Source organism: Phaseolus vulgaris, unplaced genomic scaffold (assembly GCF_000499845.2).
Source record: "Phaseolus vulgaris cultivar G19833 unplaced genomic scaffold, P. vulgaris v2.0 scaffold_20, whole genome shotgun sequence".
Taxonomy (NCBI): Eukaryota; Viridiplantae; Streptophyta; class Magnoliopsida; order Fabales; family Fabaceae; genus Phaseolus; species Phaseolus vulgaris.
In genome coordinates, this window is record NW_027174089.1 from 105,299 (window position 1) to 121,351 (window position 16,053).

At 40.5% G+C, this 16,053-nt stretch overlaps 1 protein-coding gene across 1 annotated transcript; it reads right to left on the bottom strand.

The window, feature by feature from the left end:
• Positions 1–8,696: 8,696 nt before the first annotated feature.
• On the bottom strand, positions 8,697–11,891 carry LOC137817210 (F-box protein PP2-B10-like). Its single transcript, XM_068620454.1, has 3 exons — positions 11,431–11,891; positions 11,228–11,346; positions 8,697–9,295 (listed from the first exon to the last, which is right to left on the bottom strand). The coding sequence occupies exons 1-3, from the start codon at positions 11,674–11,676 to the stop codon at positions 8,875–8,877; spliced, it is 786 nt and encodes a 261-aa protein (XP_068476555.1). The 5' UTR covers positions 11,677–11,891; the 3' UTR covers positions 8,697–8,874.
• Positions 11,892–16,053: the final 4,162 nt, after the last annotated feature.

A 16,053-nucleotide genomic window follows, 5' to 3' on the forward strand; every position in this document is an offset into this window, starting at 1 on the left:
ACTAGGATAGTCAACAGGAATTCGAGCAGGTATACCCTTGTGGATGGGAATTTGTTCAAACATGGGTATACACATCCTATCCTGATTTGCGTAAGTGGTGAACAATGTACGCGCATCATGACAGAGCTCCATGAAGGGATATGTGGGAGCCACATTGACGGTCGGGCTCTCTCATCAAAAATCATTCGCACAGGATACTACTGGCCGATCATGAGGGAAGATTGCACAAGGTATGCACAACGATGCAAGCAGTGCCAACGGCATGCTGACTGGCACAATGCGCCCTAGAGGAGTTACGATCGATTCACAGCCCATGGTCGTTTCATACCTGGGGGATCAACATTTTAGGACCATTCCCTCTAGCAGTGCGACAGATGAAGTATCTTGTGGTTGCCATTGAATACTTTACGAAGTGGATAGAGGTCGAGCCAATTGTGCAAATCACAGCTTACAAGATCCAACACTTTGTATGGAAGAACATAGTATGCCGTTTTGGAATCCCAAAATGCTTGGTGTCCGATAATGGCACCCAGTTTGCAAGCCAACAGTTGGGCAAGTTGTGTACAGAGCTTGGAATAAAGTAGGTGTTTGCATTAGTCGATCACCCCCAGACGAATGGGCAGGTCGAGTCTGCCAACTGAGTTCTGCTCAGAGGTCTGAAGAGAAGACTTGAAAAAGCCAAGGGAACTTGGGCAGAAGAGGTTCCTAGAATCGTGTGGGCTTACCACACCACTCCCCAGTTCACAACCAAGGAAACACCTTTTAGCTTGGTGTATGGTTCGGACGCGATGATTCTTGTAGAAATCTAGCAGAGTTCACCATGTTTCCAAAACTTCGTGGCCGAAGAATCCAACGAAAAAGAAAGGTGAACCTAGATCTACTGGATGAAGTCAGGGAGGAAGCACGTATCAAGCCTGAAGCCTTGAAGAGAAGGCTGGAGTACAAGTACAACTCTAAGTTGAGACCTTGACAGTTCCAGGTTGCCGACTTGGTAATGCGAAAGGCCCACCCCTACCAACTAGAGAACAAGTTATCTCCTAAGTGAACTGGTCCATTTCGTGTGACAGAGGCGCTTGGGAACGGAGCATACAAGCTCGAGACCCTAGAAGGTGGGACGATTCCTTGAACCTGGAACGGAGCAAATTTAAAGTTTTATTTCAGTTAATTATTTCATTGTACGCTGTTTAGGAGACACCCTTTTTCTTTTATCAGGGTTTTTTAATGAGGTCACCCAATAAAATTTCAGTTGAAAAGATATATTTGCAAGTGTGTTGTACAGTGCAGCTAGTTAAAAATCTCCTTTGGGAAAAATACCAAGACTGAGAATAGTAAGGTTCTTAGTGAGCCTCCCTCTTGTGCAAGAACCAAGGTTGAGATCAGTTAGTGAACCTCTCCCTTGAGAAAAAACGCCAAGATCGGGAATAGTAAGGTTGTTAGTAAGCCTCACTCTTGTGTGAGAACGCCAAGGTTGAGAAGAGTATGGTTCCCAGTTAAATATCTCCCTTGCCTTTATACGCCAAGATCGAGATTAGTAAAGTGAACCTCTCCCTTGTCTTTGTAAGACAAGGTCGAGAACAGTATGGTTCCCAGTTAAAAACCTCCCTTGCCCCTATGCGGCAAGGTCGACACCAGTAAAGTGAACCTCTCCCTTGTCTTTGTAAGGCAAGGTCGATAACAATATGGTTCCCAATTAGACCTCCCTTACCCTTATGCGGCAAGGTCGAGACCAGTAAAGTGAACCTCTCCCTTGTCTTGTAAGACAAGGTCAAGAACAGTACAGTTCCCAGTTAAATATCTCTCTTGCCTTTATACGCCAAGGTCGAGATCAGTAAGGCGAACCTCTCCCTGGTCTTTACACGCCCAGGTCGAGAGTAGCATGGTTTGAAACAGGATGTCTCCCTTGTCCTTATGCACCAAGGTCAAAAACAACGAGCAAACCTCTTCCCTATCTTTGTATGCCCAAGATGAGGTCAATCAAGGGTTCGAGCAAACATCACCCCTACCTTAATGCGTCAAAGATCGAAAAAGGGTAAGACCAAGCATATTGGTAAAGAAGCGTGCTACTCGGGTACAGACAGTCATAAAGGCGTTGATTAGCAAGGTTAAATCCAAGGCAGATGAAGTAGCTGACAACAAACACAAGAGACAAGTCGAAAGAAGAAAAAGACTTCATAAATAGATATATATGTACAGATTAGTCAAATGTTCGTTTGGTTACAAAATAAATACAAAGGGGAATCACCGCTAATCGGCATCCACTAGCTTCCCATCAGCGATAGTCTTTGTCAGCCTAGTTTGGGATAGATCCACCTCAGGATGCACATAGGCAACCTGGGTCATGGCATCCTCAAACCCTGCTGCATAGGACTCCGCGACATCTCGGGTGAGCTCATCCTTGGTCTGTAGGAAGAGTTCGTCCTTGCGGACCAACTCCTCCCTCAGCTTGGCCATCTCCTCGTCAAACTTGGCCGATTTTTCCCTCAGCTGGGTCACCTCTTCTTCCTTACTTCCAAGTTTCCCTACCAAGGTCATCTAACTCCGCCCGAAGGTCACCATTCCTAGAATATAGCCTCAAGGCTTCTTGAGACTTCTCGAACAAGATCTTCTTAGTATCTCGATCGGCTTTATGATGCTCATCCACCTCTAAGGCCATACCGGTTGATCGGCGTTTGAGCTCCGTGATCTCGAGGATATCCTCCTCCCCTGCCTTCTGCATTATGAAGAGAAGAAGGCTGAACCCCACAAGGATCTCCCCAAGGTGCGTTGACTCATGATCCAACAAGGGGTCCTCCCCCAAGCTCTCCAGCCTTGCTTGGGTTTGAAAGGAGTGCAATGCTTTTTGGACGAAGGGTGGCAGATGGGCGTAGGAGTCACCCTGGTCACCTCCCGTGGCACTCTACCCCCTACCTTCTTGCACCATGATGTCACGGGGTGAAGAGGTACTAGGAGGATGCTCCCTATACGAATGAGCTTGACCCTTTGAGCCCGATGGCGCAGGAACAACAACATCGGCCTTGCGCTTTCTCTTGAAGATGAGGCCTGAGCAGGTGTCCTCATCTTCAGAATCGGTAGCCTCGGTGACCTCAGCCACCCCTTTTAGCCTTTGGTCTACGAGGGAAGGGGCAGAAGGGCCAGGGGAAATCTTAAGTTGGGCCGCCATAGCAGCCAATTGCCTCCTCGTTGTTGAACAAGATGCCTTGATGTCTCCAAATCCAAGAGGAAAGCTTGAAGACCTTGCTGCTGGGTGTGTGTGTGTTGTCAAGTTGTTTAAAACTTGTTAATTCACTCCTTAAGTTAATCCAAGTTCATTTGAATCTTTAACCTTTTGAAAATATGTGTTTTCTAAGAAGCTGTCAAAAATTTAACAGGTTGTTTTACCTTAGCTGTTTTTGAAAAACTTGGTTGACTTTGCTGTCAAACCAAAACAATCGATTGTTTCGACAAAACAACCGATTGTTTTCCTGCAAACCTTAACAAAATTCTGTTAAGCGGTTTTAATATGTTTTAAATGATCCTAACTAACTTGGCTCCTTTATTAAATGCTTTTGACCACTTGGTGGGTCTATATAAAGGTGGTTTTACGCTCCTAATCTTGGTGTAACAGAAAGAGTTTATCAAAAAAGTTTTTCCAAGATTTGAAAGAGCTTTGGATCATTCTTAAGTGTGTGGAATAGGATTGGGTTGTAATTCTGAACTTTAAGCTTTGTAATACCCAGGTGTATTCTATTCCCTTCTTCCTTGATTACTGTATTTCTGTATTTGTGTTGCCAAGGAATGTTGTGTGTTCTTGAGGTGTTCAAGATCAACATTCTTGGTGTGGTTTGCCAAAGGTAGTGTGTTTCTTGAGGGGTTCAAGGTCACTACTTTGGTGTGTGGTGTTTGTAATCTGGTTTTGATTGCATAGTGGAATACCCAGTGGTTTCTGGGGACTGGATGTAGCTCTTGGTGTAAGAGTGAACCAGTATAAATTGCTTGCGTGCTTATCTCTTACCCTTAACTCTTTAAATTTTGTTTTTAAGTTGTTTTTATAAACTGCTGATAAAAACAACCGATTGTTTCAACAAAACAACCGATTGTTTTTCTGATATCATCTTAAAACAGTTTTGGGTATTTGTTTCCTTGATTCTTTTCTCTATAATTCATCATTGATTTTCATTATACCTTCAAGGTTTGCGAAAATCCCTCTTAAACAATTCACCCCCCCCCCTCCTTTAAGGCATATATTCTAACACTCTTTTCAACGCTAAACACTAAGCAGAAACAAGGAAGGGGGGGGGGGGTACCAATGTAGCCCTTAAGAGACTTAGGGTTGTACTCGAGCTTGATCAACTCGACGGTGCTAAACACCACTCCCAGGTCGGAAAAGAATTTGCACACCTCTCGTTCCCGTGTGGGTAAGTCCTCGAGGCACCTGGGTTTCTTGAGCCCCGGTTCTTTCACCCAGTAAAGAGGGAACCCATCCAAAAGAGTGGGGTCAAATTTGCTGCAACAATCTTTAAAGAACTTCCCTTTGAGGCCCTTGTACGATTGCTAGAAGAGGGACAACAATACTCTTCCAGCAACCCCGTTGAAGCTCACCCACAACTTCTTCCGTGGACTCTTGGCCTCGAAAAAATAGAGAAAGACATCCACCGACGGCATATGACCAAAGTGGTCGCAGAGGATGGAGAAGGCCCTAACAAATGCCCAGTTGTTGGGGTGTAGCTGGGTAGGGGCCACATTGACTTCGGTAAGGAGGGCGCGCTCGAATCCGGTAAGGGGTAGGCGAAGTTTGATTCTCTTGAGGATAGTGGAGTAAATGAAATAAAAAGGGCCCTCTGGGTCTGACGACTCATCAGCGCACACGGGTTCACCTTTCCCACAGGGCATGACCTTCACGAACTTGTCATGCTCCTTCCCAAAGACACGAGATTTAGAGCAGGTCTCACCCTTCTTATACTTTGCTATACTCTCAAAGGAGGTGAGGCTAGAGGTTTCAGCTAGAAGATCGTTAGGTGCCCAGTGGTATAAGGATTTATAGTTGAAGGAAGGAGTTGGGTTTGGAGTAGGTTTCGTTGGAGCCATCCTAAGGAGAGAAGCTAAAAAAGGAGAAGGAAAAAGAAGAAAAACACAGAATTCAGAGAGGGAAAGGTGCACACTTCAGAACATTTGAACAACAGAGAAGCATGAAAACGAAGAACAGTAATCATAAAATGCGAAAAACCTAAACAGTCCAAAAACAGTTAAAGCATACCAAGAGCATCGGAATGATAAAACGAAGGAGATGATGAAGTAAAAAGCATACCTTGGAGTTATTGCGCTTTGAGGGGTTAAGGTGGTTAAGAGAGGAAGACAGAGCATTCTGGGAAATGAAAGGGTTCGAAAAATGCTTAAGTGGAAGTAATGAAGTAGTTAAAGGACCGTAAGGGTTGAGGGGTTTAAGGTATAAGAGAAGCGCAGCGGCAACGAGCCTCAACCGTCGATCTTGCTACGTGTACACTGATAGAAAAGTATGGTGAAATGTCACCTCAGCGCACTGTGCACATCCTGTCACTCGTTCGCCACGTAGGTCGCCGAGGACGATCACTAAGCCTCTTCGCTAAAACAAGTTACAGCTCGAGCCTGGGGGCTTGTGTATTGGCCAGACCTCAAACATTGACATCAAAGATGGCATCAGACATTGACATCGGACCTCGGTGGTCTGGTCGCATTAATGGGCCACGTAAGTGGGCCCCATAAATAATAATGAGCTATCGTCCAGACATAAGAAAGACCTAAGTCATGGGAGGGTCCATGCATGCGGTGTGTATAGTACGTTTAGGTCCTAGCACAAGTATTCCTTGGAGGCGCTAAGGCCCATGAGGGTTAGGGTTTCCAAGGAAAGACTTCATGCATGGCACGTGAATACTTAGGGCACCTATAGAACAAATGGCCCCCACAACGTTGGTGCATGAGTTGGTACCCTAGCGGCTATACTGCTAAGATTTTGCACTCCAAAAGAGGAAAGTCATGTGCGGCGGCTACGCTAAGCTTGTGCAACACGCAACTGGACGCCTTACTAGTAACCCTAATTCCACTTAAGGAAAGATCCTCGTGGGACAGGGAAGTTGACCTATATACAAGCTATATAAAGGGTGGTAAGAACCCTAAAAAGGTACGTTGTTTCTAAGACTGAGACTGTTTTACATACTTATTGTTTCTTAGCCTAGTATTAACTTTATCGTCGGAGTGCAATCAACCGGTAGGGTCCCCTCTGTTTCAACGGAGCCACTCTCAGTCACCCAAGGAGAGAGAAGAGACCGCTAGAGATAGGAGGAGTCACCATCTGCCTTTGAAGTCAACGGCGGCTGAGTCAACTAGCGAGAACAATTATTGTTTTATTAATGAAGTGATTATATTAATTAATTGATTTTATGTATATAAGTAATATTAAATTAACACAAATATTCTTAGATTAAAAATTTTATTAAAATGATGAAAATTAATAATTTATTATTTTGTGTAACTAAACCTTAATCGTAAATTAAAAGAGTATCTTCTATAAATCTTGCAATATCAATAACAGCTTCATTGCAGAAATGTTTTTATTATTTAGTTGATTATTTATATTATACTTAAAAAGAAATGTAAAGTTGAAGTATATATATAATAATAATCTTCCTGAATGTAATTACACTTAATATTTCCCCTGAATTATTTTAATAATTTTTTATTTACATGTGCATTTTAAATATTAATAATCTATATTCAAATATAAAAATCTATCTGGTTATAGTCTATTAATGTCAAGTGTTTAAATATAATAAGTTAAATTTATTTTTACTTTTTTAATCTGTTCTTTAATGACACAAAAAAATCCAAAATTTTCAAAATATTATTAAAAAATTAGAATCATTCACATTATTTATACGTTAACACTTTTTTAAAATTAATTAATACGTTTTTAAAACACGATCAACTTCATAATTATCATATAATAAATCATTAAATATTCATAAAATTTTAATTTCAATAAATTACATATTATATTTTGTGTAATTTCATTCAATATTGTATTAACATAACTATAGCAATAAACACCCATGTTCAATGATTTATTGTAATGTGAATTGAATTGAATTGAACTTTTTTTTATCTTCAAATTGACTCTATTATAACAACAGAAATAAACACCCATGTTTAATTATTTATTGTGATGTGAATTGACTTTTATTATTGATATCTATTTTATTATAACGTGAGTATTTCAGACTGGACATTAAAACAAGTACACATAACACGTTATGAAAGCAATTTAGAAAAACAATGCAAGTTGATGAACCAATTGGATAACACAATCTTGAAAATAAAATATCAATATTTGTTAACTTTAATGTTGGTGCCGTTTGAATCTCATTGGCCAGAAACAGATATTTCCACAGTATCACTAGGTCGGACTAGGAAGAAGCATCCAAAAGCAATTTGTGTTGGGGATACTATTTCTATAATCAACAAGACATTAATAAGTTATATTTTTTTTATCATAAAAAAACAAATGAATAAATAAGAGGTTTTTCAGGATATCTCAACCCGTATACTAAAACCTACCTTACGTTCGAAAAAACTGACTACTCCTCTCAAAAAGAGGAGTTCCTAAGAAAAATAACAGTCCTCATACAAATCATTGTCTCAAGGCACCAATCAGAGAAAGAAAAACAAGCGTTTCACGCTTTGCACACTATCCATGACCCTGCCTTTACCTGCGACATAGCAAAAATTTCAATAGGATCAATCCTGCTGCTTCTAAAAACCTTTCTATTCATGTGTTTCCACAGTTCCCCTACCACTGTTATCCACACTCCCCTCAGACCTGATTCACACTTTCTGTAACCCCACGCATCCTAAAGCTTAAGAAATGATTTTTCGGATCCCTATGGCTCGTTGAGGCCGTCCCCACCCATTCATGACACTTGACGGCAAATATTGGTGATTTGTCCTATCCCCACCTTACCAGATTTGCTTTATGTTTCACCACTACTAAATAACTAAATCATCATACTTTATTTAATTTGTAAATTCACATAACTTCACATTACATAAATTCCTTAACACCCAGTAACTCACACTTTAAATAGTTTTAAATCTTTAGGTCTTAGAAGTTCTTACAATAAACCATACAAAACATAGTTTTAATTAGAAGCTGTATTCTAATCATACACAATTTTACTTAAATTTTCTAATTACATTTAATTAAAGTTGTATTCTAATCATACTAAACATTATTCATTATTATAATAAGAGTCTTATAAGTTGACAATTATGTATCAATATTTTATTCTAATGAAACAATTTTAAAATTTATTATGAAATAAAAGTTATATATATTTTAATTTGCAATTGTGTGAAAGTAATATTTTCTTTATTTTAACTTAATTCGGTTGATTTTGATCTTCTAACTATCCTCAATATCTTATATGTTATTTTTTTATACGTGCTTTTACCATAGATGAAAATGTATACTACTAATTTTATATACTAATTATTGGTTTATATTCGATTTTTTTTTTAAAATATCACGTTTAAATTTTATAAATAAAAAATATTAAATTTACCAAAATTTTCGCTATATTCATAAAAGCAATTTCACAGTCAACACGTTGTATTTTCTTCATATTCCTTCAATGACCAAAACATGATTGTTTTTTAATTTTAAAATCTCTCAAAAACATATAAAAAAATAAATAAAAATCAAAGCACACATTTAATAAGGAAACAATACAGCAAGTTCATTTTTGTCTTAAAAGCTAAATGGAAACAATACAGAGACAACTCTGTACTATTTATCTCAAGAAAAACTGCAAATGTCTCACTCACTCCACTCTAGCAAACAACCCCCTTCCATCTTGCTAGGCCTAACTAAACATGTTTAGGCCTAACTTCTATTCCTTCAAGAATGAAACCGTGTTTCCACATATTGCTGGTTGTTTCCTTGACTTTCATATGCAGTTCATCTTCTTCCAGGCCTGAATTCAAGAACTCTCCCATCTCAATCTCCAGCCACCCATCGGTTCTCACATTTGGACGTTGCAGTCCCCGGAAACTGTCATTCAGTTCGTCATCTTCTAAGCTGGGATCCAAACAAACATTTTTGCAACTCTCAATGCCTCCAAGAATACCTACTGATAACATCACAGGATGGTGGTGAAACCCGTTGGCATCGATCATCTTGAACACTAGAAAAGCTGCGTAGAGAGTGTTTGGGGACAAGACGCGGGTGTTTATCTTCCCACTGATCTCTAACCAGCACACAGCATAAAGCCTGGCAACTTCTTCGAACCTGCATGCTTGCAAGGCAACAACACAATAACGGCACAAAGTTAAAGACATGCAGAACACTTACGAAAAAAATAAAATCCATGATGGAAATAAGAAATTGTTCTGGCTAGAGCTTTGTTAATAATAAACAGTTCTCAATCACAGAGCAAAAGAAAGAACAATGAATGGAAAAGAAATAACAATATCAGGAATACAATCAGATATGTGAACCCCGAAACATAATATCTAACTTTATTTTGACATCATATTTTCTGGGTTCACAACATTACTAAGAAAAACGAGAGAACTGTTTTATTGAACAGTAACATCAACCACACTAAAATCACCTGTTTATTTTCATAGAGTTTAAACAGATTCTGTGTACACCTCAAGTGAAAACAATTTAAGACAGTTAACATTATATATAGTCTAAAATTTTATGAGTAGATGTTCTCATGCGACAGATGCTTACATCAAACATGTACACATCACTAGACACACTCGTACGCATCAATATACAGAACTCTCTTCATAATCAATTTTTATTCTCAAACGAAATGAAAAATTCATTGATTCTGAGCAATATTTAAACTCAGATCTTGTAGAGACTTAGTAAACACATTCATAGAATTATCATATGAAAGTACCTTCACAATTTTTACCTCTCTAAACTCAATAAGTCCATAACGTCTCTAATGAAATGTATGTAATATAATATCAACGTGTTTAGTTCTCTCCCAATATATTTAGTGATCAACTAATCATAATGAATAGTTAGAGTCTTGCATGATACCCAACTATGCTACCATCACCCTTCTTTACCCCTTTCAGAAGTGCAATATCCTTTGTAAAGCCATCATTGATTGTAAATTGGGTTTTCAACAAGTTGTAATTCTAACCAATGTTAACACGTATTTAGAAGTAGACTTTCTCCTATCCACATTCCCTACATAATCTGCATATACAAAACCTTCAATGACTCTACATCGATACTCTTTGTTCACGTATCTTAGCACTTTTAAAGTCTCCCTATAAGCACATCCATGATCTTCCCTAGAATTGCTAACAACATTAACAACGACATTAACAAAATCAGTAAGATCTTATTCCATATATGATGCTTCCTCCTCCATTAGATAGAGTAGTCTTCATCTTTCACTCTCTTCTAAACAAATAGTTTGGGTAATAGAAAGCTTTGTGTGAGATCCCAAAAAATGTAATTACATTTTAAACCTTTCAACAGCTCTCTTCAAATATCTTTGTTGAGACAAAAGTAATTTTCTTTGATATCTGTTCACAGTATGCATTTTTTGAATCAAGATCTTTCATGTCAAACTTTAAATTTATTTTTTCTTTTAATTTTCTATCTTATCTTTACACTAGTTAACTATAAAAAAAGTCGTCTATATGTGAAAGTAAGTACTTTTTTCTGAGAGATGTACTCTTGCTTATTATAAACTACTAGACAACAATTTAACGCCAGTAGATCAGTGATAAAGATATTTGTTAGATGTCAAACAACATTAGTTCTTACCTTCAATTATTTTTACATATATATAAATTAATACACAAATAAAAATAATTCTTTTTAATTTTAGTATATTTTATATATTTAACACTCTAAAAATGTTTGTAGATACACAAAATATTCAGTGAAAATCCCACAAAGATGAGATCATACAGTAAATGATCATGGAGTGGATGAGCAGAGACATAAATTAATGATTAGTATTTCATGCTTTTCTTTTTCTGATGCGATGTAAAGTAAATCTCACAATATTGGTACAAGTTTTGAGGTAGAGAGAGTCCTAAAGGGGAGTGATTGTGGAGACTAAACAAAAACAGAGTATTGTACAGTAATTGAAGCTTCTCTAATCTATATATATGCTCTCTGCATAGCTTCCATCAGATACAGAAACAGAAAAAGGAAAAGGAAAAGTGAATAAAAGCTAACCTGGACTCTGGCAGCTTTATCCACTCCCAATATTGAGAAGTGCCACCCCATATAACGTGGAGATCTCTAGCGGAAATCATGTAACATTTGTTCCCACTCTGCTTCTCCAATTGAAAACTCTGCATCAAGAAATTCAGTGACACAATACAACACAACACAACACTGTTTAATTTTCCAGATATTATGACATGATAGTTGCTTACCTTTTTACCCTGATCGATGATTGTGGGATTGTCGGAAAGAGCGAGATAGAGTGCCTTCTTAGAGGTAGAGGAAGAGGGAATGAAAGAGGAGAGATCGGAAGGGATAAAACGATCCCACACGGTGTCGTATTCAGCAGCAGAAGCAAAGGCCTTGGAAACGAGGGAGAGGGTGGCTACATCTGCAGGAGTAGCAGCGTAGGATAATATGTGTGCGATGCATCCTTCGGGCAACTCTTGCTCCGTCATCCTATTCCTTTTTGTTGGAGATGTTAACTCTCAAGACTCAACCTTTCACATGAGGTTGCTTATAATCTCCTTATTTCTTATAGTTCTCTTCGTCAACTACTGGTGCTGGCATAAGTCAATGCACTTCTTTAATTCTCTCAGCTCTTGAACTGGTCTATACATTCAAATAATGTTCAAAATAAAGAGGTCAATAACTTGCTATACATAATCTTCTTGAAAGAATTACATGTCATGGTGTGCACTTAAAAAAAAAAATATTTTTTGGGTGTTGATAACCTCTACAACAAAAAATATAAATAATTTTTTTATTGAAGTGTCATCTCATTTAAAGAAATGAATAATTTTAAAATAAATCACAATTTTTTCAATTGTTTAAGAAACATTTTTAATTTTTCAAATCTAGATTGATTTCTTGCATTTCAAATCATTCAAAATAATCTAAGTAACCCTAACAATATTTTCCGTTGTGAGAATAACAAAGGGTTACCAATAATCTTTAAAAAAAATAATAACATAAAAAAAAATATTAAGAAAGATATTTTTGAAGCAATTCCCAAAAAAATAATAACAAAATATGATTAATAGTTTGTTCATATTTGCTAGCATGATTGAATATCCAACATAAAGAAATTGATAGTGGACTCATAATTACAAGGCCCACTAAGGGTATATAGGTCCATATGGTTAAAAGACTATATCTAGAAAAATCTTTTGTCTATTTGTGAAGATTGGGTAGAACTTTTCTCTTATGCTTTAGCATAGTTGTCCATAGAACAAGCTGGATGACTTTTCAAGGGGAACCATATAAGACCCCAAGTACTTAGGATAAAGTTGGAGAATTATGTAATTTCTTTCCTTTTTACTTTAACGTTTTTCTTAAAAGAAATTCTTGGTCCCTTTTCTTTCTTCTTCTCCTGTACCGACCAGGTCATTGGGTGTGATGACATGTCTAGCACGTGACTATGTGGGGCGTGCTCAGCAGAACACGTGGACAAGGAGAAAAACGAATGGTTCAGAAGTAAGCATAGTCGCCGCTCGTGGAAGTGGCGTTCTGCAGTGTACATAGTCGGTTGTCGCCGGATTTGTGTGTCATCGACGTATTAGATAATGGAAGATCAGGTGGTCTGGCATCGCCGCAAGAAGCACATCGTCGGACTTCCCAGTAAACTTAGTTGTAGCTGTTGGGGGTTCAGGCGAGGCAGTTCAAGCATGTGAGTTCAGTAAAGATGATCGTTACGTCAGCATGAGGCGTGAAGGTTAAAAGAGTTAGAGTAAACAGCTTGCTCCTCGACAACAGGATTCCCAGAGTGGACGTTCGTCGATGGCGAGTTCCTCTCAGTTAGAACGTGCATGGCGTGGCAAAGAGGAAGGTGGCACCTGCGACAAGTAGTATCACAGAGATGGTGTACATTGTTGCATCCGATACTCGCCTTGTCAGATGGCGTTCTAGAGCGTGTTGCGTGCTAGGTTACACCTTGAATAGGAGACTTGGTCGCACAACTGCATGCTACGTAGAAATGGCGCTCGAGTTACCCCAATCCAGATGACGACACGTGTAGGGTTGGATGCTACCTGTTACCCCAACCCAGATGATGACACGTGTAGGGTTGGATGCTACATAGAAGTGACGTTCAAGTTACCCCCGCCAGATGATGACACATGTAGGGTTGAGTGCTACCTGCTACCCCAGCCCAGATGATGACACGTGTAGGGTTGGATGCGAGCCACGCGTCCAAAGCGTAACTTCCTGGGGAGAGAAAAAACCTAGCTATAAAGGTAAACTTAACAGAATTTGCAGAGGTACGTTTTCATTACGACTCATTGTTTTGGGTTGAGTGCACTTTAGTACGGTTCTACAGAGTATAGTTTTCTCTCAGTTTTTGGGTGTTCTTGTCACTGACTTGAGCGTCGGAGCACCACCGGCCGCAGAGGCGCCATCTTGTGTTTTCAGGTTCTCAGAGAGACTATCTGTGGTGTGGACTTGAAGGGCACGTGGTGTCAAGCTGGTGAGGAAGATCGTGACGAGGCAACACTCTTGCGCTAGGTCAACCGGCAGGACATCTGGCGCCCACCGTGGGGCCGTATAAAAGGTAATTCCCAACCACAGTTCGAGTTTGTTGAAGTTTTGGTGTTTTCTGTTCGATTGCTTGCTGTCGCAGTCGATTTTTGGAGTTTTCACCGTTCGTTTGGAGTTTCTTTGAGTTGCTGAGTTTACTGAGAAAGAATGAGGACAACGCGGTCCAGTTCAGTCGCGTCGTCAACCGAGGAGGACGCTGTGTCTATGACGCAGGTGATGGAGATGATGAGGACGTTGCAGGAGAACGTAGTTGCATCGCGTTCTGAACAAGAAAAAATGCACGAGGCGCTGGTGGCCACACAGGCTAGGAATGAAGAGCTCAACAGGATCAACGAAGAGCTACGTAAAGCTCTTCAGGGACGGGAGGAGCGTGCGATTGGGGACAGATCTGCACACCCATCCCCACCGCGTAGCTTTCCCATGCCGTTTTCTCAGGAGATCATGGACACGGTGGTCCCTGCAAATACGGTAGCGGTGAAAGCATCTTTCACCGGGGTGGAGGACCCTGAGGCTCACCTCACGGCGTTTCACACTCAGATGATGCTCTCAGGAGGGTCAGACGTGGTCTACTGCAAGGTGTTAATGAGCACCCTCAGTGGAATAGTGCTGGACTAGTTCGTCAGTTTACCTACTGGCCACATTACCACGTTTCAGCAGTTTTCCAAGATGTTTGTTGAGCAGTACATAGTGAACAAGGCACCGCCGTTGGTGTCTTACGATATGTTCGACGTGAGGCAGTACTGATCCTGCCTGTTGACCGAAACGCTGGAGCCTTGCCTCGTCAAACCTGGATCGACTTCTGCGCCGTGTTAGCCTCCGTCCTTCACCGCGATCCACCTCAAGAACCTGCAAAAGACAGAACGGCGCCGCTGCGGCCGATCACGCTCCGACGCCCAAGTCAGCGACTGAACCACCAAATACTAAGAGAAAACTCAAGAACTCTAAGGAACCGTGCACAAATTCTCTCTCAGCGTACTCAAGACTCGCAAGTGTAAAGAAACAATCTAAACGTGCGTACCTCAGAAGTTCGTTAGAAACTCTTATATACCTGGGCACTTTCTCTCTCCTGGCAGTTACACATCTGGACACGTGGCTCGCATCCAGCTGTACACGTGCCATTATCTGGAGCATCCTTGACTTGGGCGCTACTTCTTACTCTTCAGGTTTTTTGGCTAAGTTACTTATGCATGATACAACTAAGTGCATAGTTGCCTTGGAGCGTGATCTCTTCTGGGTGGCGAGTTCGGGTGCCTTCGTACACACCTTCTCTGTGGTCTCGCCGGCCACCTTCATGATCTGCCCTACCTGCTTCACCGTGTATGTTCAAGTAAGCTGTCTCCCGACCTCATCCTCTGGCCAGCTGGGAAATGACTATCTGCCTTCATCTTCGGCGATGTCCTTGTTTCGGCGATCTCTAATTACTTGGTCGCCTGGGTTCACAATTACTTGGTCGCCTGGGTTCACATCTGGCGACTTCATCTTCAACCCGGTGACCGCCGGTTTAGGTATGCTGGAGATCGGAGCACGCCAACTTAATAACTGGCGACTACACGAACCCCCTGACTTCCTTCCCTTCTGCCAGCCAGGTGTCCCATCCAACACGCCTACATAATAGCTCGATGCCACGTCATCACTTCCGACTACCAGGGCGGTACACAAGCCCCCCAGTCTTTAAGCGAAGACTTGTCCAGCGAAAAGACTAAAGAAGTCACGTCATTACCGATCTACGTGGCGCTGGCGCAGAATTCCAAACGTTCGTACTTTATGCTTTCCTGACGCTCCACCAAACATTCTCCTAATCGCTCGACACGTGGCTTCATCAACGGTCATCTTTAGTTGTCGTTTACGCTTCCAAAAATCATTTGAAAAACCCTTAAACCCATTTCACTTCTACTGTTCCATCACCTCTTTGCCTTCTCAAACGCTCTGAGTTTCTTCTGCAAAAACCCACGACGCTCTTCAACCTTCTGAATCCTCAACTTCCTTCAGCGTTCTTCTGATCATCGAAAGGTACTCCCTTTACTTCTTCTATTGAGTTTTCCTGCATTTTAACCGATTCGCATCATCCATTAACTGCCTGGTGCATACGCTGTGGGTTGTTTCTTCTGCTTCTCCCTTCTCGTAACTTAGGGCTTCATTTCCATTACAACGAACTTTCGTTCGTTCGTTTTTCATCCTTCTTTCACAATCGAGTCAGCCTCTGCAACCTTCGCTCACCTTTCCCTTTCTTTTTCCTTTGCAGTTTCCGCGATGGCTCGTTCAAAGATCACCCCGAATCCTCCTCCCTCGTCACGAAACCC